At 37.5% G+C, this 23649-nt stretch overlaps 2 protein-coding genes across 2 annotated transcripts in view; one reads left to right on the top strand and one right to left on the bottom strand.

Annotated features, from left to right (window-relative positions):
- Window positions 1–5432, bottom strand: part of LOC124613098 (PHD finger protein rhinoceros) — a 246420-nt gene extending 240988 nt beyond the window's left edge. The window contains exons 1-3 of the mRNA XM_047141692.1: window positions 4713–5432; window positions 4423–4470; window positions 3998–4102 (exon numbers count right to left, since the gene is read on the bottom strand). Coding sequence (XP_046997648.1) covers window positions 3998–4046 — 49 coding nt within the window. The 5' untranslated portion in view covers window positions 4047–4102; window positions 4423–4470; window positions 4713–5432. The remainder of the gene's footprint in view (window positions 1–3997; window positions 4103–4422; window positions 4471–4712) is intronic.
- Window positions 5433–5526: 94 nt separating this feature from the next.
- Window positions 5527–23649, top strand: part of LOC124613099 (NTF2-related export protein) — a 52094-nt gene continuing 33971 nt past the window's right edge. The window contains exon 1 of the mRNA XM_047141693.1: window positions 5527–5689. Coding sequence (XP_046997649.1) covers window positions 5681–5689 — 9 coding nt within the window. The 5' untranslated portion in view covers window positions 5527–5680. The remainder of the gene's footprint in view (window positions 5690–23649) is intronic.

The following is a 23649-nucleotide window of genomic DNA, read 5'->3' as shown; positions in this document are numbered from 1 at the left end:
GTTCAAGTACATTCGAGGGGCAAGAAAACCTGAGTGTCTCACGTAAGTCACTTCATCTAGCCAGTGACCAAAATTATAACAGATGGCTTAAAGTCCTACAACACATTGAAGAAGGAAGGCTTTCAACATGAATTTGTAAATCATTCTGTGAAATCTGTCTCTTCGGAAGATCCATGTGTCCACATACAGAATATAGAGTGCTTGTGGAGATCTGTCAAATTGTCAATTAAAGGAGAGCGTTGATTGGGAGACAAGCCCAAACTGTACCTCTTCCAGTACATGTACATCCACACTTTACAATTGTGTGGGAAAATTAAACCTTCTGAGGCTCTCCCAACATTCCTCAGACATATCTAGAGTGTACCTGGGTTATGGGAACAAGATTACTTCCAGCGACGTGTACATCTCATGGAATAGTCCGTGAAGAAGACATGATTGACAAGTACAGTAAGTGAAATTACTAGTTTCCTTTGTAATTAATGTTATTTTAGTAAACATTCATTTTTTGCTGTCACTCTAGTCACCACAATAAACAGCACCCATATTTGCCACCACAAGAGTTGCACCCATTTGGCATTTCCCCTATACAATGAGTGATTATCTTAAATCATTTCAATGTTTAAATGTATCCCTGGATTTTCAGCTGGAATATCACACATGAAACTAACAAACCAGTGCAGATAGAACTTACTTTCCTGCAACTTGAATTTTGTTAACGTGTCAGAAGTATTTTGACTAACAAATCACAAATATGGAGCTACAGTAATAAGAAAATTGTGAAACAACATTGTCAGGACTACTGTGAATCATATGGTTATGTACAGAAACATGTGGACAGAAATAGAAAATAATACCGATAGCACTCACAACTGCCACATGATCCAACAACTGCTGATCAAATATGAGAATGAAGCTATAAGGTGGCATATACTTGTTATTCTTTGGAGTAAGTTAGGTAATCTGCAAATGAGTACATCTGAGAGGCAATAAATACTATTCAAACGAACTGGTATTTGCGTAATGTACGTCTGATGTTCCACCACTGTTGTGTGTAGCATGACTGAAATGCTTCTACAAAATGCGAGTACAGTGTGGAAACTAAAGGGTAACTACTATCTTGATAATATTAATATTGGGAATGGTAAAGAAAGCCACCACCAAATATTCTTACTTTTATGAAAAAATGATTTTATTTGCTTACAATTAAGAAAATTATAATTGTTTTTCCCTCTCAGTTCACTTGCTAATCTGATAAGGTAAAATGCCTACAACTGACTGCTATTCAAATTAACATTACAGTAATATCTGTCAATGATGAATCACTTATGTTTTTGGTGTCTGCCATACATTTTTGTTCCTTGAACTTTTCATTATACAGTGTGAAGAAAAATTTGCCCATTCTGGGTTCACATTGCGAATCTCACATACTAGCAATACAAAAATGTCTTTCACAAAATGTCATGCATATTTCTGGCAGTAAATTGATGTTAAATATTCACAATCTGGCAACACTATAATCACATGTACAGTGACTACCTCTGTAGTAGTAGTGTTGTGCAATTGGTGCAGTGGATAGCAATTTGTAGGCGATGAAGGGTTAGACTGCAGCTCAAGGTGTATTTGTTTTTATTTTCTAAATTTAGTCTGCATGGTATGGTATCTGGTGCCTTAATTGTCATACTGTGACTACAGTGGTTCTTCTACAAGGCATTTGCATTTACATACCACAAACACAGAAATAGACATACAATCATTTTCACTGGTCAGATTTCAAAGAAGCCTTTTGCTCGTCGTGAACATGAATCATTTCACACCACTGCATCTACTTGATGCCAAACCCATTTTCTGTGTACCTCCCCCAGCGATCTCATCGATTAGTACCACGTATTATTCTTGTCATGTTCAGGTCCATTGCATATTGTTAAACACTTACGTCACCGGTACAAATATGGTTTGCAAATGATTTCCAAACATGTATTATGTAAATGTTGGATACATGTGGCTTAAGAAACAGTGTATACTATCGCATTATATGGCAGAATGAAACTGGCAAATAAAAACAAATAAGCCTCGACCCAGAACGAACTCAAATGCTATCCACTGCACCAATGGCTCAGCATTACTGCTAAACTGCTGACAGAGACAGTTACCGTACATGTGGATACAGTGCTGTCAGATTGCCAATCTTTGACATTTATTTACTGATGGAGACACACGCAGGATGAAATTTTGCGTGAAAAATTTTTGTATAGCTAATAAGTGAGGAATCACATTGTAAAGTCCAAGAGCACGAGATTTTCTTCACCCTGTATATTTCGGCACTGTTTTCTTCCCGAGGTAGTTATCTGAACAGTAATCTGTGAAGAGTGCAAGTGATTGAGTATGGAAATGTACTGTTCACTGCTAAATGAGCTTCAGATTATGTGCAGGCTACTGATACATTACTGTAGAGACGCAGAAGTACTTTAGACTTTAAATGCATTTTTCTGAGTTATCTGGGTGTACTGTTCATTTCGAAAATGGCCACAAAGGCCGAAGCCACCTGACTGAATTAGACAAACAGACTTTTGTCTATGAACAAAGTGTAAAACAAGAAAAAGACATGTAATTTCATAACCTCTTCCTGAGCTTTTACTGTCGTTTATTCTATCCTTGGATACAATCTTCTGAGGTTATGTAATGGATGACTACGCATAATGACTGAACTAGCTACAGCAGAACCCCACTTTTAAATAAATAAAATTGTAGGTACAATGATAACAAGTGGAAAAATATCTGTGTGTGGCTCACAGAAATTAAATATTGTGACACCAGGTATGGTAATGAGGAAAACAGAAGACAACCTCGATAATTACAAATCTCTGTCACAGATATTGGAATACTTACTACAAGTTTTTTTTTTTACCTCTAACTATGGCAGTTAAAACAGAGGGCTTTTGGGTATTTCTAAATACTTGATCTAGCAAATGAAAACTTATAGATATGTTAATTCGAAAGACGTGTTTAAGCGCATATTATTCTTACATCAGCAATGTCTAACAATTTTCAGACACATATCTTGCCTAATGCTCTGAACAGCCCTCTCCCTGAGTACTTGGGGTACCTTTTTAACCCCTCGAAAACCTTTCATTTGTTACTTCAGTTAAAACTAGAAACAGTTCTATTCTTCTCTGTTTTGGTCAACACAATCATGTTTAGAGAACATATATTTTTATAAAAGTAAAATGAAATAATGGGATGAGACTGTAAAGCTCAAAAGATGACTGAATCGTTTCACACGGAAACTGTGACAGAAGGTGCAATGTCTTAAAGCTTGTACTAAATTTATTCTATTGCGATCCCACATGAGGAGCGTAAACAACTTAAACATTGGGAGTCTTCAGCACAAGTAAAGAACAATGGTCCATAAAATGTACACTCAGGAGCTTGTACGCATTCAACACTTGATGTATATGTATACATATGTCATTTTTACATGACAAGCCCATGCTCTTTCTGCATAACTGGTAAACTGAAAGGGAAATTGCCCATAAGAGGTATTATTTATGAAAGTGACTATTCTCCATTAAATCGGAATCGCTAATGTTTCTAGTGAAAATAAGAACTACAATCTTACATATTTTTAAGCATAAACCAAAAATTCCTCCTTACAAATCAGGTCCACAGGCTTTACCCACAACAACAACAAAAAGAAAATCTTAATCTTGAAATATATAGCCGACAGCTTACGTTCATGGATAAATTCCTGCCCTATCCTCACCTAGTCTAGCCTTTGTTAATGTTTTATACATGTGTATATGTTTACAGCAATGTACCTGACACGTGCGATATTCTGACACTGAATGATGTATGGATGATAAAATAAATAAATAAATAAACAAGGATTTACAATATTCAAACATCTATATACCATGTTTCCTGAATTATGGACCTACATACACTGATTGGACAAATACGGATTGTTGAAACAGTATTAAAACAAACTTGAATCACTCACCCGCACCATCATCAGATCTGTTTGGCTGACGCTTGCCTCGCTGTGACATTCTGACTAAGTACACTAATATGAAAAAGACCTCCACCGAAGTGTCGCCATCACCATCTAGAACAGAAAAATGAAATCATATTACTAAACATAAAAAATGTTGTGCAGTTGTATAGAAACTCCTCCAGCACACTTAGTGCTTAGACTATCAAGGTATGTTTATGTAAACATACATATAGTGCATTCTGTCAAATAATAAATCTATCAACAAAAAAGTAGCACACTATATTTTTCTTGTTAAGCAGAATTACCAATAGCTCCTTGTTATAGTTATAATGTACCAGGCTTGCTAATAAACATAACTGTTTGTGAAATGTTTTCATAAACAATATAGAAATAATAAACAATAAATATATTTTTATAAATAAGATACTCACTACATTTCTGCCTAATTTACTGGCGATGCAATTGTGATTGGATCAAATCTGTAAAACAAACCATTTGAATATCATTAGATTACTAAAGTTGTGATAAACAAAATCACAGATATATTTTCAAACCTTTTTTTATGCACAAACTAAATTATCGTAATGAATTACACACTTGTGGCAATAGAATAAACGTGTTTCATGCCTTCACTGTGTAAAACATTGTAGTGAAACGCTGAAATTGAAAAACCTGACAAGAAGTTATACATACTATAGAACATACAGGTTTAAAAACTTACCATGTATATAAACATAAAACTATCAATTCATGATGTAGCTGACGCAGAACCATGTCACACAGTGTTTCCTAGTCCAATCACAATTCATTCAAAAGAAAAAGAACATAAAATTGGCATATTGGTTTTTGAGCAGATTGTCTTCAATGGATGCAACCTAGCACGGACAGATGTAAACATTGACACTGCACCCGTCACACAGTTCCTTTTTTCATTGTAGTTGTAAATAAAATTTACTTCACATCACTTAAATACTCGCAATCACAATAACTTCATAAAACACACATTTTAATGATTATTATTTCAATATCAAAGTTCGTCAGTCTACCCATGGTGCTAGTTAAACCTAACAACATTGACAACACAGATGGCAGCACGCCTCAAGTTTTCATTAATCTTTGGGTTCACAGATAAACTAATAAAATGCTCATAGCTAGCTGTACGCACGAAATTTAGCTTCTCACTCACTTATATTTCGCGTTCAATGAATGTCAGAACACATCTTACACACTACGCACTTTCTCCGACTATAATAACTGCAGAACATCAGCCCCGTCTCTTGTCAGTAGTCTAACCAACATGTCCTCATTAGGTATGCCTCTTGCTGGAATGCACCTCTCACTTACCATGAGTAATATTTCCAAACAATTATAACTTCTACAACTGCTGCAGCTTCCTGCCATAAGTGGCAATCGATCTCCGAGTCCGTTTGGAGCTAAAAATATTAAAGTAAACCTCACTACCATGGTTTGGCGCCATCATGCCTGAAAAAATAACTGTAGAAGTTGCTGGTCACGTGACCATTGTGCACGAGATCTCACTATTTACGAGATATTTTGGGATGTTGTTGAAGATAGTGACATGATTGTGGTGTAAACAACGTGGATGATTTGAATCTTCAGTGATTGATTGTAAACATCAGCTATACGTATTCATACTCAATTTAGTGATCTCTAGGTTTTGTGTACGTCATGGATGAGGTTAGTAAATTTGTAAATTCAGTTCGGTAGGCTATACTTGTGTTACGTGTTTCTCTCTCTCTCCCTCGCACCGAGACGCCCAACGGACTTATGGTGGATTGAGATATATTTGTATACATGAGAGTGGTTTGTGTATTGTTTTGATGATAGAACCAAATCAGTGAGTATTAACCATTAACTTTATACGTTGGCTTACCTTGTGTTACATGTGAGGACCCCACTTTTGAACAGATGAAATTAAATTGTGGTGAATTGTTTGAAAGAGCCGGTATGATCACAAGTCGTTTGTGTGTACATGTGTTTTCATTTGTTGTTGACCACAATGAAATGTAACGGGAAGTTCGAATGTGTTCATGTCAACGTTTGCATAAATGTGATAGATAATTTCGGACGTAGACGATGCTTAAGCGCTCGAATGCGTGATGTTTATCTGGGAGTACCGGCATTTTGACGTTAGTGTTATATGAAGTGTCGTTATATCTAGAACCGTCAGCTAGTATTTTATAATTAAAAACAGGGAATCACAATTAGGCTAGTAATAACAGTTTATTAGATATTACAATTACAGCGCAACCATAACCGCACGCAAGTTACTGATCAACGTTGTAAGGCAGACACAAACACACAACAAAACAAAGAGAAAAATATAAAAGCATAATTATTATGTTATACGTCCTTAAACATCACTTTTCTATTTAAGAAAACCACTCGTACTCTACATAATGATAGATTACAAGGACAAACATTAAAGCGTCAACTAAGTTTCCAGTTTCATTACCTCATCCTTGACACAGTCTTTTGAACTACACACTCATCATTCCTTTTGTTAAGTATTTGGCGTTTGTTTATTGGAGCTAATGTGTATATAACATCCAGATGTAGTTCATTGTAACATACACTAACATGAAGTGTTCCTTCAGCATAACAAAAGAACACTTTTCAAACCTTCCCAATGGAGTTCTGGTAGTTTTTCCAATGACGTCTCCACAAATGTCTGAAGAGTGTGACTTTAATAACTTTCGTATGAGATTTATGGTCCCCATATTGAATCCATTCAGCAAGTTTTAATGATAAACATGTTGACCAAGAAACATTTTCCTATTGGTTCTCCGTATATTAACTTTAAGGAAGAATTTTGTTTCGAAAAGTTTTTGCATTCAAAATTTTCTTTTCAACTTATTCTTAATATCAGTGTATTTGTGTTTTCATTTGCCAGGACTTTGAAAATCATTTGCATAAAGCAACAAATAAGTATTAAATTCACCAGAGATTTCGGCATATAGACAGATATCATCTTCGGATTGTCATAACTGTTGTCTCTAGAAAATTGTCAGATTTAAAGTTCGAAGTTCATGGCGCCCGTTTCAGTCTGTATGTAGCTTTATTAACTTGCAAGCCCTTCCTTATTCTTTACACTCTGAGGCATTGCCATATGAGTTTCTGTAGTTAGCTTTCCAAGTAGGAATGTATTTTGCAGGTACATCTATTTGTTCTATAAAAATATTGTTTATTCACTACATTAAAAAAAGTTCTCAGTGTAATGTGTCTAGCAACTGGAGCATATGTCCCCTTATAGTCATATAGTTGTACCTGTACACAACCTTTGTTAGCTAAACATCACAAACCTTTCAGTATATCCAGAGGCATCTCTCTTTAATTTGAACACCAGCTTGCTGTCAATGGTTCTTCAGTTTCATGAAGTGGCATGTAAGTCCACTTTCTGTCCGTTAATAGTGTCCAGGTGGGGTAATTTTTCCACAAATGCTCCTGCATTCAAGTCCAACACTCCATAGTCATCCAGGTACCTAGGTCTTCTCATTATTATTTTGCTTTTCCACAGAGATTCAGTTTCCTTCACCACTTCGTGAGTCACTTCTTCTGAGCTGTCTTTGGCTGTTCGTTCAGTTTCCTGAAAATTAGTTTCATTCTGATGACTTTTATCTTCTGCTTTGTTTTGCATTGTGTTGTCCATTTGAATAGTCTCCATGATCCAGTCATCACTACTTCCATCTTAAAATAGAAATTTGTCTTCTTCACAAATTGCATCTCTTGCAAATACAATTTTATGTTGTTTGGGCTGCCATAATCTGTAAATATCAATCATGAAACACTTTAATGAGCAGTTGTAAAACTGCCCTGTCATTTGTGCGTTTGAAATGTGCTAATACGCAACACAAACACAAATAGTTTTGAGTTTGACTTCCTTACGTAGCAAGCCCATAACATCGTTGGAATTTCTCCATCTGAAGCTGAGGTAGGACTATGGTTGATGGTAGAAACAGCTGTCATTGCAGTTTCTAAAGAGGCATGCTCTCCAAGTTTGCTTCTAAGAATCATTGGCTACAGCAAGCTTTTTCCGTGATGGTGTGGTTTAGTCATTCTGTCACTCCATTTTACTGAGGTTTTTGCCTTGTGGTGAACTCGAACCCACACCTTTTCTTCAGAGGATATCATCATTTCATTTGAAAAGTAATCACAGCTGTTGTCTCTAAGACTGCTGCTGTCCATGTTAAAATGAGCAGTATCATATTTTAAACAATGAAACACTTCAGAGTTTGGCTGACAGGTATAAGCTGCAGTAAAGTGAGTATAATTATCAATGAAAAACGATATATATTTCTTTCAGTAAAAGGAGACTGATGTTATAGAATCAAGTCATTATGTTTCATCACAAATGGTTGTCTGGTTCGAACATCAGACTGAATATGTGGTAATGGTGCTTATTTACATTCTGCACGTCTCAAATATTGTCTTACTGGTTTGGATATCTTTACTTTGTTCAGCTTCCCTGCTAGATAAGATGTCCTAAGTGTTTATGCCACAAGTTTACATCGCTGTCTGAAACACAAAGTACTTGGCACTAAACATAGCGTAACTCTTGGAGTCAGTTTGAACAAAGTGTATACAAACCTGAGTCTTTTTTTTTTTTACAGCTATAACTTTATCGCCTTTTGAATTAGGCCTAGTCCACTGAACTTTCAAACACAATCTATACACACTGACAGAAAATTGTTTAGTAAACCTGGCACTATAAGAAAACCTCTTATTGTTATTCGGAATCTCTTTCGTCAGATGGTGCTTTGAACATCAATATCCGCAACCTCTCTGGCAAATGTAAAACGTAACTGTTTGGACAACTTAAATTCTTATTAGATTTTCCAATTCCCTCATATTTGTCAAGTGCACAAATTCATTATTTTTCGTTACCCCTCTGTGTAGGAACCATCCACTTTGTGGATAACTCCCAAAGATAGTGGCAGAGAAAAAGTGTCCCACTTCCATTTGTTTCTTGTAAATGAGTAACTACATTTGTGGGATTGTTACTGCTATGTTTTTGTATTTGCCATGCATTGTGCCCTAATATGACCTTGGTTCCCATATCTATAATAAGTATATTTCTTGAGACTTAGTTGGCACTAGATGCTTTCTTTTGTATAACTGTGTGACAAATGCAGTAGACTAAGGCTGCTCGTGTAATTAATTTTTGCTACCTTTAGAATTTTTATGTTTTGCTTCTTCATCTAATATCCTGTCTTTCACAAAACTCATTTTCAGTTGCTCATATGGCAAGGTTTCCAGAGGAGCAACTGCTACTTTGTATTTAGTAACAAACTACGCATTGTATCAGATTCTTCAATATTAGCACCACGTGCTTTCAAATCACATTTTTAACTTATCAGACTTCTAAAAATGATTTTGAAAATTATTGTCATTTGCACTCTACATCATTATTAACAAGGATTTTCATAATAAAAATTAATAAGCCATACCTTTCCACCCAGAAGTTTCAATCAGTGAATCCAACAAATCGTAGACAGCCTGCTTGTCCATGGCATACTCCAAGTGACTTCTGAAATGCGTTGGATAATTTTCAGCTTACCTTATCTGTCATTTTTGCAAAATTCTCCCAAAAGAGCCTTTTTCTATGCACATTATTCAGCTGTGTCATCTTGAGTAGACTCCCCCATGTCCACCTAGGGCCTTTCTTCAACTGAACTGGTGAATTTGTTTTTGTATTGTTATTACTGTCACTATATAAAACCTGGCTCTGGATCCATAATCAGCTGTTACCAATAGAAACTTCTGTGAACATTTTCTGGTTAAAAACTGGGAAGCCACAAATAGACAAATAAAAACAATTTATTAGATATTAGAGTTACAGGCACAACTGCTATTGCAGGCAAGGTACTGAACAATGATTAAAGGCAGAGATAAACACATGTAACAAAGCAAAGAAAAATATGAAAGCTTGAATATTGAATTATTCATATATCAACATAAAATATGATAAGGTAATTAAATTGCATCTTTTAACCTGTAATTGCCACTAATTTACCAATTTTAGCAGAGTTGATGTCATCCACATACTGATTTTGAAATTTTTTATTAATATTGGTGATGGGGATTTCTGGACCAACAAGTATTAAGTAATACCAACAGCAGCAGAAAATGGTATAGCAGGAGTAGGGTTCATGATGAATAGGAAAGTAGGGCAGAGAGTGAGTTACTGTGAACAGTTTAGTGGTAGATTGTTCTTGTAAGAATCGGTAGCAAACCAAATCTGCAGAAATTGTTCAAGTTTACATGCAAATGTTACAAGCAGAGTGACAAAGAGATACAGAAAGTATGTGAGGACATTAAATGGATAATTTAGTATGTAAAGAGAGATGAAAATGTAATAGTCATGGGAGATTGGAATGCAGTTGTAGGGACAGGAGTGGAAGAAAATGTTGTGGGAGAATATGGGCTTGATATAAGGAATGGGAGAGGAGAAAGACTGAGTTCTGCAATAAATTTCAGTTACTATTAGCGAATATTCCATTCAGAAATCGCAAGAGGAGGAGGTATATTTGGAAAAGGCTGGGATATATGGGAAGATTCCACTTAATTGTCATGGTTAGGCAGAGATTCCAGAATCAGATATTAGATTGTAAGACATCCTCAGGAGCACGCATAGACTCAGATCACTCGAAGAAGGGGTATACAGAAGTAATGAGGACTGAAATGATACGCTTGTAATTCTCTGACAGTATGGATGCTGTGATAATGAGTAGCTCACTTAGCAGTTCAATTGAAGATGAATGGACATCTCTAAAGAGGGAAATCACAGAAGCTGTGAAGGAAAGCTTAGGTTCAAGGAAGGTAACTGTGAAGAAACCATTTATAACAGAAGAAATACTTCAGTTGATCGACAAAAGAAGGAAGTGCAGAAATGATCACGTAAATTCAGGAATACAGAAATACAAGTTGTGGGAATAAAATAAATAGGAAATGCTGTGAAGCTAAGGTGAAATGCTACGTAAAAAATATGAAGAAACTGAAAAAGAAATGATTGTTGGAAGGATTGATTTAGCACATGAAAAAGTCAAAGCAACCTTCAGTGAAATTAAAGTAAGGGTGATAATATTAAGAGTGCAGTTGAAATTCCACTATTAAATGCAGAGGAGAGAGAGCTGATAGATGGACATAAAAAAGTAGACTAGCACTGACAAAAAGGGCATTCCTGGCAAAGAGAAGTGTACTAGTATTGGACATAGGCCTTAATTTGAGGAAGAAATTTCTGAGAATGTATGTTTGGAGCACACCATTTTATAGTAGTGAAACATGGTCCATGGGAAAATCAGAACAGAAGAGAATCAAAGCATTGAGATGTGGTGCTACAAAAGTATGTTGAAAATTAGGTGGCCTGGCAAAGTAAGGAATGAGGAGATTTGTTGCGGAATCAACGAGGAAAGGAATATATGGAAAACACTGACATGGAAACAGGATTATATGACATCTGCTAAGGTATCAAGGAGTAACTTCCAAGGAACTGGAGGGAGCTGTAGAGGGTAAAACATGTAGAGGAAGACAGAGATTGGAAAACAGCAACAGCTGACTACAGACTGTAGTCAGCTGTTGTGTGAGAATGAACATTTGTATTTGGCACACTCTCCTCGTGTTTGTACATGTTATCTATTTTAAACTTGACCTGCCAATACCCAGTGATTTTCATGGTCTTCACATGCATATTCGTAATGTGACACAATACATAGCACATACGGAGATATGTAGTACGAGATTATGTAAATTTGTACAGCATAAGATCCAGAGTTGGTAATGTAGTCTTACTGAAACTGATTATTGCTTTAGTAGTTATCTTGCTTTTTTTTTAAGCTTTCTGTCTGGGTTTATGATATGAAACTTACTGGCAGATTAAAACTGTGTGTTGGACCAGGACTTGAACCCTGGACTTTGCCTTTTGCGGGCGACTGCTCAACCTACTCATCTACCTAAGTATAACTCATGGGCTGTCCTGACAGCCGTACATCCACCGATACCTCATTTTCCTACCATATCTCTGCAATATCCCTTCTTCGGGGAATACTTGTCCCACACGTTTTGCAGAATTTCCGTGAAGTTCAGAAGGTAGGAAATGAGGATTGCCGGGCATAAGGCTGTGAGGATAGGTCTTGAATCATGTTCAGGTGGCTCAGTTGACAGGCACTTGACCATGAAAGGCAAAGGCCTTGGGTTTGAGGCCCAGTCCTGCACACAATTTTAATCCGCCAAGAAATTTTAACACAGCTTATTTTTTGTGACAAATGCCTTTTAATTACCAATATTTAGAAACACCTTTCAAAATTTCCAAGTCTCATCAGTAATAGCCCTTGTGTTCAGTTCCATTTGGTTTTCTTCAGTGCACTTTTTTTTTCCAAATTAGAGAAGCTGACAGTTTGTTCCTATAAGATCACCAGTAGATTAAAGATTGTGAAGGTAGAACAACACATTTTAACCTCCCACTCATGACGAGCTGTGGTTGCAAAATAACCAGAAAGAATCACCTTATGAAGAGAAATATCTGGTTTAAAAGCCTGTCAGGCTTCATACGCCTGCTACCTGATTAATTAGGTCAATGTAATCATTGGCCATGCCAGAGCCAATGATATGCAGGGCTAACAAAGTGTTTGCATGCCTGACTACATATATTTTGTAATTATCATACCTGTTAATGACAAGATGTCAAGTAACTGGGATATTTACAGACAATACTTGTATATTCCTTAACAGTTCTTCAGCTTCACCTCACAAAGTGGAGTTTTTCCTAATCAAACTCAGAATGATATCCCTGTGTGATGAGTACTTTGCAAGTTGGCAAGTAAATAGTGGGTAAGTTGAGAAAACTGACAGTGCCCTGCAGCTGTGATAATTCCACAGTGTCTAGCATGTGAGATTCCGTTAAGTCCCATACACTTTATCCTTGCTGTGATCTGTGGCTTCATCTTCAATTTCAAGTTGTGCATGGGCAGATTCAAACTCTACCTGAATCTACATCTTTCTATTTAATTTTATCTTTGTCGCCTGGACTGTCTGTAACTTGCATAGTGGACTTAGCAACATCTCTTTGAATAACCTTGTCCTCTCATAAGAAACCATGTATCAGGAATGGGCAGGTGGTAATAGGAAGTCAACAGATGCACTTACCAAATGCAGTCAATATGGATGCATGATGGGAAGTGAGAACTGAAACAGTTATGGTGTTACAGACCCTGACAGCTGGCTTTACTCAACACTTCATTCATGTTGGCAAAGTTTGGGCCAGTGTAGGATGTGACATTACATTTTATGATGACTGGCGCCCCTCTGTGTCCGTAGTCCTCGTGGCAAGACATTGGCAAACCTCATCAGTCTTCAGCGATTCTGTAGCTCTGAACATGGATGTTTACATTGTTGCTTCTGAAATTCTGTTGCTTACGAAGTTCTGAACAGACTGTATGATGTTCAGTAGTACTTAAATAACGTAACAAAAATAAAGTCCAGCTCTTACAAACTTAGTTTTTCCATTTCATGTCTGCATTTTATTACATTTTCACATTTGTCATTAGGGGAGGGGGGGGGGGGGGAGGAGAGTAAATAAGTAAAAATGTGTGGCTGCAATTGTTCTGGTGCAAGTCACTGAGTCATGCAATTGTAGGTTTAGTGTTTGATGGTGTAGTGCACGAGTGCTTTTTGCGCTCCAATTATTTCCACTCAATCGCAAACAAAGAACTATGTACAAGGTTTACAACTTTGCTTCTGCCGTTTGCCGATAGGTGGCGACAGCGGTAAGTAGCGGTCAAAAGAAACAGATCCCAGACGTCAGGCAGTTAGCTTGGACCTCAGTCAACATAACCTCATTCACACATTAGTCGATTTGTCTCTGCATCCTAAAGTTGTTCTTGATTGGAAATGTCAGTTTTACGAGCCTAATTCTCGTCATTTGCGGGAGGTGTTACTGTTTTGTTTCAATATGAAGAAAACAGCGGCTGAGTCTCATTGAATGCTGTCAATTACATATTGTAAGGACGATATTAGTGAAAGAATGTGTCGTAAGTGGTTTCAGCACTTCAAGAATGGCGATTTTAATGTCGTAGACCGGCATAGTGGTGGAAGAGAGAATGTTTTCGAAGCTGCAGAATTGGAGACACTGGTGAGTGATGACTCGCGTCAAACTCAAGAAGAACTGGCAAAATTAGTGGGGGTGACACAGCAAGCCATTTCAAAATGTCTCAAGGCTGTGGGCATGATTCAGAAAGAAGGAACTTGGGTCCCGTGTGAGATGAAACCAGGAGACGTTGAACTGCGTTTGTGTGTTTGTGAATAGTTGCTTCAGAGGCAAAAACAGAAGGGATTTCTGCATCACATTGTGACCGGCGACGAAAAGTGGGTTCATTGCAATAACCCTAAACACAAAAAATCATGGGGATATCCAGGCCATGCTTCCATATCGACGGCCAAACCGAATAGTCATGGCTCCAAGATCATGCTCTGCATTTGATGGTAGCAGCTCAGCATCGTGTACTGTGAGGTGTTAAAACCAAGTGACACAATCAGAGGTGCTCATTATCGAATGCAATTAATGTGTTTGAGCAGAGCATTAAAAGACAAACGATTGCAGTGCAGTGAGAGGCATGATAAAGTGATTTAGCAGCACAACAGTGCCCGACCCCACGTTGCAAAAGAAGTCAAAACGTACTTGGAAACATTAAAATGGGAAGTCCTACCCCACCCGCCGTATTCTCCAGACATTGCTCCCTCTGCTATCACCTGTTTAGATGAATGGCACATGGCCTGGCTGACGGACACTTCTGATCTTGTGAGGAAGTCACAAATTGGATTGATTTGTGGATTGCTTCAAAAGGTGAACAATTTTTTCGACGTGGGAGTCATATACTGCTCGAAAGATGGGAGAAAGTAGTGGCCAGCAATGGATAATACTTTGAATGATACATGTATAACCAATTTGTTTCATTAAAGCCTCAAATGTTGGGGGAAAAAACGGCGGAAGCAAAGTTGTACACCTTGTATTTTGTATCAGATCACATTTATTGAAGCTGTTAATTTTGATTGACACGGACTGACACAAGGCCACATGCCACACCATAGACAACCATTGAATTGACACACTCATCTGCCCACTGTAGTGTCTCCATGCTATGCACTGTGAACAATGGGATAATCTGCTGTGGTCGAATCCCACATAAATATGTACCGAGTCCCCAAAGGGGTGCAGACTACACGGGACAGTTCGGCCAGACCAGGTGCAAGACATTACACAAAAGTGAGTAATGGAACCAGGGAATTGGGCCCAAAATAATTTTTCATTGGAGTCAATTGATTGAGTATGTAGTACAATTTCAAATTTATTGATCAAATTACACAATAGTGACCACAAGTAAAAATGGCATAAAAAGTACAACATTATGACACAAAGTTAATATACAAATGACTAACAGGATAAAGCTACTAAAAATGTAATTGCTGCAGCAGAATCTTATCAGAAACAGTTTCTATACCTTTGACTTCCATAATATTGTTTCTGATAATCAGAGACATAAAAGAATATTATTAAGACGAGAATTCTTACAAACAACAAACTCAGAATCCAAAATTATAACTTTTATAAACCTCAATAGTGCCAACCTTATTTATCCCCTTTATTGAACAAACCATAATCATGGAACCCAATAATCTTTTGATCCATGTTAGAACTGAGTAGGTGAACACCTTTTACAGCATTGTTTACAGAAATCTATAATCAATGCAAAATAATGCTTCCCTTCTGTTGCAGCAGACCTCAACCGCAGCCACTATCCTGTCCAGTAATTCAGCAGAATAGAACATTTATGTGTCATGTTTTCATGTTACGGAACCAGCGCAGACCGTGCCCTCATATGCCTAGGACTTACAAGTGGAGACCACTACATTGGGATCACAAAATTGCTTCAAATTTTCTACACCTTTAGTGGACCATTAAAACAACATAATGTGCAAGTAGTGAGGTGCACTACTCTGACAACTCCAAGAAAATTGCAACAGATGTTTTCCTGTACACGCCTATTATGTGGCTTATGTATCCATGCATAGGTGCCGGATGTTAGAGTTCATGGTGGTCAAGTTATTAGCTTTCAAGCTCTGTAAGACAAATGTATATGAGGCAATGGGTCGACTCCCACTCAAGCTTAATTATTAATCTATTTTTTCTTTTCATCACTGGTCATGTTATTTAATTTGTATGACATTTGAGAGGTAATATAATTTTTTAAAACACCTGTGTATTTGCATGAAGTTTAAGTGAATTTCATGTTATTTGACTACTTACTATTTTTAATTAAATTTAATTATTAGAACAAAAATATTTATAACCATCGACAAGTAAACGAAGAAATGCATAGAGTTTTCCTGAAAATGTCTGCCTGTCGTGATTTGCAAAATCCCTTATACATGCAATCTGGTAAGGTACCCGGAACTACTTTGCTGCAGACACAGAGGCAGACAGGCCCCATTTGGCTGTTAACCTGCGGAGCAGTGAGACATTGCTAATGTAGCAAGAACAAATAGTGTAGGTGCAATTTTTTGAATATCATGCAATTTACACTTGTATTACAGAAATGGTAACCCCCTGGTCTTTGACTATATGCAGATAATGAATGTCTTGACAATTCAATGCATAATGCAGTTACAAAATCTCTGTTAAAAGATGCATTTGTGTACTGTGAAAGTCTTCTTCAAGAAGTGTACCTTATTAACACAGAGCAATCGCCAACAATTGCTGCAGATGAAATGGTGATTGGAGAAGTACTTTATCATTCTGTTGTCAAAATGTTAGGAGAAAAGATACTTATTATTGACTAGGAACTCATTCATTCCAATGAAGTAGATGGAGGAGGTCTATTTCGTGAAGTTGACTATATATCTGACACTGAGGATTTTGAAACAACTGAAAAGAAGGCAAAAACTGAGTACATTCCACTAGAAATGAAAATAAAAGTGGTAACATTGGCAAATGAACACTGATATGGAATCTACAAACTCTTCAGAGAAAATGATCTCAAAGTTTAAAAAGAAAGGACTATCAGAAGAGAGTAAGAAAATATAAAAAGTGGAGGATCAACAATGGAAACGTATGCACTAATTGATTCATGTCACGCACTAAAAAATTCAAACAATGGCATAGAATTCATCAGAGGAAGATCACGGCATATGTGAGTAACAGGGAATCTGTGACTTGGGAAGGAACGCTGGAAGCCGCAAGAAAGTTTCAACTTCAGACAAAGGCACTTATCCCTAATCTTGACAAAAAATTTGTGATTAATACAGACCAGACAGTTTGCCAATGCCAGTCAACTTTACGACAGAACTCTCGCTGAAAGAAATTCAAAAATTGTGTTAAAAGGCACGATATGAAGAAGGTACACAGCGCAATACATGTTAACAATGTCTGGTGGATTACTACCGCATGTGTTTTGTGTTTGCAAGAGGCCACGGGCAAGTTTGGACCAAATGTGCAACAAACTGTTGAGAAATTAACGACAGACTTTCGAAATGTCATTATTGCTTGTTCGAAGACTGAAAAGCTTACCACATAGATCTAGGTTCGTTTTTAACCAGCATCACACTTCCTTACTTGGGAAAGGATTCTTTCCTCCTGATAATACAAGGTGTATATTAAGTCTGGGAGCACTTTCAATTATTTATTGCACAAGAACCAAACATTGTACAGATATCATACATATGACAGTTTGAAGAGAAACCCTGAAAGTTGTTTTTTTTTACTTGTGCCGCCACAGCGTGGTTTGGTAATTTGCCAATAGCCAGCGCTAATCGCAAACATGGCAAGTTCAGGTGCGGAGCGAGCTTTCTGTGTACTGGAGTTCAACAAAAACAAGTGTGCTACAGCTGTTCAATGGAAGTTTAGAACCAAGTACTGTAAGAAGCCACCAACAAGGAATGCCATTTACCACTGGCACAACAAATTGGTTACGACGGGTCACTTGTGCTCAGCAAAGAGAAGCGGATGTCCTAGTGTGAGTGAAGTGAACGTGAAGCACGTACGAGAGACATTCATATGGAATCCAAAGAAATTGGTGTGTCGCGCATCCCGGAAACTTGAAATGGCTCCAATGACAGTGAGGAAAGTTCTGCGACTGAAGCCGTTTATGAGACCATTCAAATTGGAGCTAGAGCAGAAGCTCAATGACGATGACAAAGACAAGTATTTTGAGTTTTGTTCACAGTTGTTGCCCTCCCTGTTCACCAGATCTCACTCCGTGTGACTTTTTTCTGTGGGGAAACATTAAAGATCTGGTGTATGTACTGCCTCTACCACATGATGTAGCAGAGAGAATATAGGAAGCGACTGCCACAGTTGACTATGCCATGCTGGGATGGGTATGGCAAGAATTCGATTATATTGACGTCTGCCGGGTCGCTCATGGTTTGCATATCGAATGTTTGGGGAAAAAAAAAAAAAAAAAAAGAAACTTTCAGAGTTTCTCTTCAAAATGCAATATGTATGACATATTTACAGTGTTTAGTTTTTGTGCAATTAATAATTGAAAGTGTTCCCGCACTTTATGTACATCCTGTATATTCGGGTGGGGTCATATGAATTCTGGTTTATATAATTGCATCTTTACCGATGACACAGGTCTTCCAACATGCACTGTGTAAGTCATACCCCCAAAATGTACTTCCAATTTGCCAACCATGCAACATTTATTTCTATCAGCAAGTAAAAAAACTGTACCAAGCACCTTCAGAAATGTTTATTACTGATTGGCAACAAACAAGAAGTTGCTTCTCGTGAAGATGCTATTAAAATCCATCACTGATTGTCCGCACCTACACTTACCCAAAAAATGTTGTGTTATACATGGTTTGCATCCAAACTATCAGAAGAAAGTGAAATTTTTCAAATGTCAGTGAGGTGCGTTTTCCCTTAGAAACTGAACATTCCCTGTAAATATGGGAAAACTACATTTATTTGATGTAGTAGATGCCATTTAATTAATGTTTTCCATGTCTGTGTGACAAATACCGTCGAGCAAGGTGTGATGTCAAGAGCACATCTGGTGAGTAATTGTACCTTACGCTGGTGGTCTGGCACATTGTGACTTACTATGTCACTGATTGTGAATAACATCATTCAAGCCTTTCCCTTCGTCCTCAAAAATTTATTTAAAAATAGTAATTAGTAAAATAACATACGAAATACACTACAACTTCATGAAAATACACCTGGTTTTTCCCCCCATTATATTACATCTCAAATGGCCTATAAATTAAATAATATGACCCGTGCTAAAAAGACCATTGCCTTGTCTATGACATTCTTGTAAAGTGCAAATGCTAACCACTTGACCACAATGACTTGTTATGTCCAGCACCTTCGTAAAGATGCATCAGTTCAATAATGGCTGCGTAAAACTTCTCTTGAAATTTTCTGTGAATTCCCAGGGTAGTCCACCTTACTATTTGCACATTATGTTGTTTTAATTGCCTTCTAAAGATATACAAAGTTTGAAGTAATTCCATGATCCCAATGTCGTAGCCTCCCCTTGTTAGACACTGGTTTCGTTACTCTGAAACAAGCGTATGTTGTATACTGGAAACATCATCATTTCTTCAGGTTAACAAATAAGGCCACCTACACACAAGAGCCACTGACAAGCATCTCTGTGCAGCACATCGAGCCTCCACATGCTGCTGCGCAACGTGGCTTTACTGGAAAAAGAAGCGGCTCCTTTGTCATTGCACTGTGCCGCTTCGATCGGCCATTGCTGCCACACCACCGTGTTTCAGTTTCATCGTTGAGTCTGATGAGTAGGATGCCTCTCTTACTAAATAAGAAAATAAAAAAATAGGTAATTTAAAAGTGAATCCTGGATTCTACCTGTTGCTGCCTATGTGTGATTCCCACCACAGACTCATGTTCATTGACATTGGAGCAAATAGATCACCAGATTGATCTGTGTTTAAGAATTGATCACTTCATAAGAAGTTAATCAACAATGAAACTAAGAGTTCCTCAAAGAAGGCAGTTGTATGAAAACTGTGATTATTTTCCTCTTGCTATTAAGCCTCTTGCTATTAAGGTTTTGGTTTGTGACCTTCCTGACTGCGGTAATATGAAGACTGTTTCTTTTAAAAGAGTTTTCAGACACAGTCTCTGTAGTGCTAGAAGATATGTTAAATGCATTATTAGCATTCTTTCTAAAGAGTGCAGAGTTTTTGATCGAGCTTCCAATGTACGTCCAGAATTTGCTGAAGATATTGCAGTGCACGCCACAGTTTTGTTCATGGTCAAGACAGATACAGATTTGAAGACACTTTGAGTACATGTGTGTTACGTGATATGTCAACAGACTCAACGTAAGTGGGAAGAAGTGTGAGTGATGCACACCAATTGTTATCTTCTCTGAAGAACATTTGTCTCCAACGTCCAGTGAAAACTTCAAAATTTGATGGAGTTTTCTGTTCCTCACACATTGTATTGCATATCAACGGATGTTTTTCAGGCTCACAGTTGAAATCTTCTGTATTGACTTCCTTCTCTAGCCAACAGTATGACCTACGTGAACATATTACCAAAGAACAGTGAACAGCAATAACAATATGTAACATGCGGACTGTTACCATGCAGTGTTACCTATTGCTTGGTAATGTGAAGGCCAGTATTGGTAGCAATGTTCCACCAATGGTGGATGAATGGTGCTTCTGTGACACTGGTGCCAGTAGTCCACCACTGACTGCCACAGAAGAGCGATCTCTGAAGACACCCATCTAAACCGATATTTTGCCAGCAGAAGCAGTGCTTCTCAGTGGCTCTGTGTGTAGGCAGCCTAATATGCAAGCAGCTGTAATAGGTCAGTAGCATCAGACTGTTAAAAACTGTTACAGAAACACCAGTCTGTTCCTCTGCCGCTTTGTAAAGATGCTTTTAGTGTTCCTTTCCAAATACCGTTGGCAAACTGCAAAGGACTTACCATTATTAAATTGAGCACCTTGTCTCTCAACCACAAATAGTACTCAGTATTTCACAAGAGAGAGACCGTGACAACAGCTATGAACAGTTCCAAGAGTCCAAGAGGCTTCTTCTGTAAATTCTTAGTAGAGGTACAGTGCAATTGTACCTTAATTCAACATCGGCTTTGTCATGTTTACACAGGCACAAATGCATTATCACATTTTCCAATCAAGCATTGATACTTCTGCAATAACACTGAATGAGTAGGGCACCGAGCATGCCAGTTGTTCCCAGCCAGTTCTCTTGGCCTACCAGCCACGCTTCATCTACCACATTTCTGGCTTGTTCCATTTTAGTCAACAACCACTTCACTTGCGGCAACCATTGCACCAGAGAACCTCCAGCACTTCCTGCCCGAAGACAGGTGATTGACTCTTGATATGACTATTGATAAGTGCTGACATGGCACAAGTGACTGATTATTGAACTTGGTTGTAGCAACAACATTACAGTGTTGTCTGTTACGTCCATGTTGTAACAGTGTGATAAATACAAGGGGATTCGCGAAGATATGCAAATATTTTAATATGTTGTTCAACAGGTAAAACTAAAAGAAAAAGTTCATATAAATATTGGTCCACAAACGTTTAGTTACGAAGTTTAGGCTAATAAAAGATTTTGCCTGAAATGTAGCAACTTTGCTAATATGAAGCCATCACAAAACTGTACGAGGTTAAAGTAACGCACGATTTCCATTTATTTTGTTGTTGTTGATCTGGTGAATCTACTAAAACATGTCACAGATGTGTATCTGCAGTAGTTTTACAGAACATCAAGAGAAGCAAGGATTATTATACAAGTAAATTTATTTGCTTTTAAGAATTTAGAAATCTTTATGTCATTGTTGGCAACTGTTTGTGAAGCCGTTTCCTTACCTTGAAATGACTTAGTTTCCTGTATTGTTTAGTGAAAGAACATAATAACAACAGTGTATTTAAGTGAAACCACATAGTAACTATTGTAGTTTGTAGATTATTTATGAAATAGGGATGCCTTTCAATTTTGCAACAGAGGAATACGCCGATATGGTGTTTATTTGTGGCAAATGTGATGGTAGTGCTATGGCTGTAGTTAACGATTATCGCATACGTTATCCAACTCGGAGGATTCTGAATGCACAAACCATTAGCAGAGTATTTCAAATGTTATGGGAGACAGGTTCTCTACCTAGCGTTCATAATCAGTATGAGTGCTCAATACGTGAAGACGATGATGAGGATTTTTTATGGATGCTGTTCAGCGTAGTCTGGGTACCAGTAAACAACGTATCTCTCAACAATTAAGCATTTCACAGTCTAAAGTATGGCGTACACTGAAGTACGATAATCTGTATCCTTACCATAAACAAAAAGTACGTCATAGACATTCGGAGCCCCTACCCTTCGCTTGGAATTGTGCAGCTGGTTAAATGCTAATTGGCAGCTACACAAATACATTTTATTTACTGATGAGGCACAGTTTGCTCGAGATGGTATAAACAATTTACATAACAAGCTCTTATGATGTGAAGCAAACCCACATGCAACAATGCAATGTGATTTCCAGCAGCAGTTTAGCATAAATGTTTGGTGTGGTATAATCAACACACACTTTATTGGACCACTCATTTTCCCTGGACGTCTAACTGCCGAGACATACTTACCAATGGATTTTTGTGTGTGAGGATGGATGAAAGACATAGTTTATAATGACAAAGTCAATACACGTGAGGCATTATTTACTCGCATTATGAATGCAATAGACGAAATTAAGAAGCAACCCTATGAAACTGAAGCGAGCAAAAAAATCTGTTCCTATATGTGCAGCTGAATGCATTGAACTTGGTGGAGACATTTTTGAATGTTTATTGTGAATGTATTGTGAAATTGTATGTACACTGTACAACTTCCTTAACACTGAGCTTTGTTTTTTCCAGTTTAACTTGAATTCACGTGTGCTATGTTATTAATAAGTGCAGATTATCTGACACATTTATACAGTTTCAGTTAACGTAAATGCCATCAATTTTCCAAAATTAAATGCTCTACAACTTATGTTAAAAATATTGCGCAATTGTCTGGAAATTAAAAAACAAATTGGCCCAAATAGTTAATAAATTAAAAATTTTATGAAATTATGTCTTTGCTTCTCTTGATGTTCTGTAAAGCTACTGCAAATACACAACTTCGACATGTTTTATTAGATTCACCAGATCAATAACAACAAAGTAAAAGGAAATTATGCTTTACTTTAACCTCGTATAGTTTTGTGATGGCTTCATATTAACAAAGTTGCTAAATTTCAGGCAAAATCTTGTATTAGTCGTAACTCTGTAACTAAACATTTGCGGACATGAACTTTGTTTCTTTAGTTTTACTTGTGTTGTTGTTGTTGTTGTTGTTGTGGTCTTCAGTCCTGAGACTGGTTTGATGCAGCTCTCCATGCTAATCTATCGTGTGCAAGCTCCTTCATCTCCCAGTACCTACTGCAACCTACATCCTTCTGAATCTGTGTAGTGTATTCATCTCTTGGTCTCCCTCTACGATTTTTACCCTCCACGCTGCCCTCCAATGCTAAATTTGTGATCCCTTGATGCCTCAGTACATGTCCTACCAAGCGATCCCTTCTTCTAGTCACGTTGTGCCACAAACTT

This window comes from Schistocerca americana, chromosome 4 (assembly GCF_021461395.2).
Source record: "Schistocerca americana isolate TAMUIC-IGC-003095 chromosome 4, iqSchAmer2.1, whole genome shotgun sequence".
Classification (NCBI taxonomy): Eukaryota; Metazoa; Arthropoda; class Insecta; order Orthoptera; family Acrididae; genus Schistocerca; species Schistocerca americana.
Note: the sequence above shows the minus strand (reverse complement) of the source record. Positions and strands in the feature narration are given on the sequence as shown.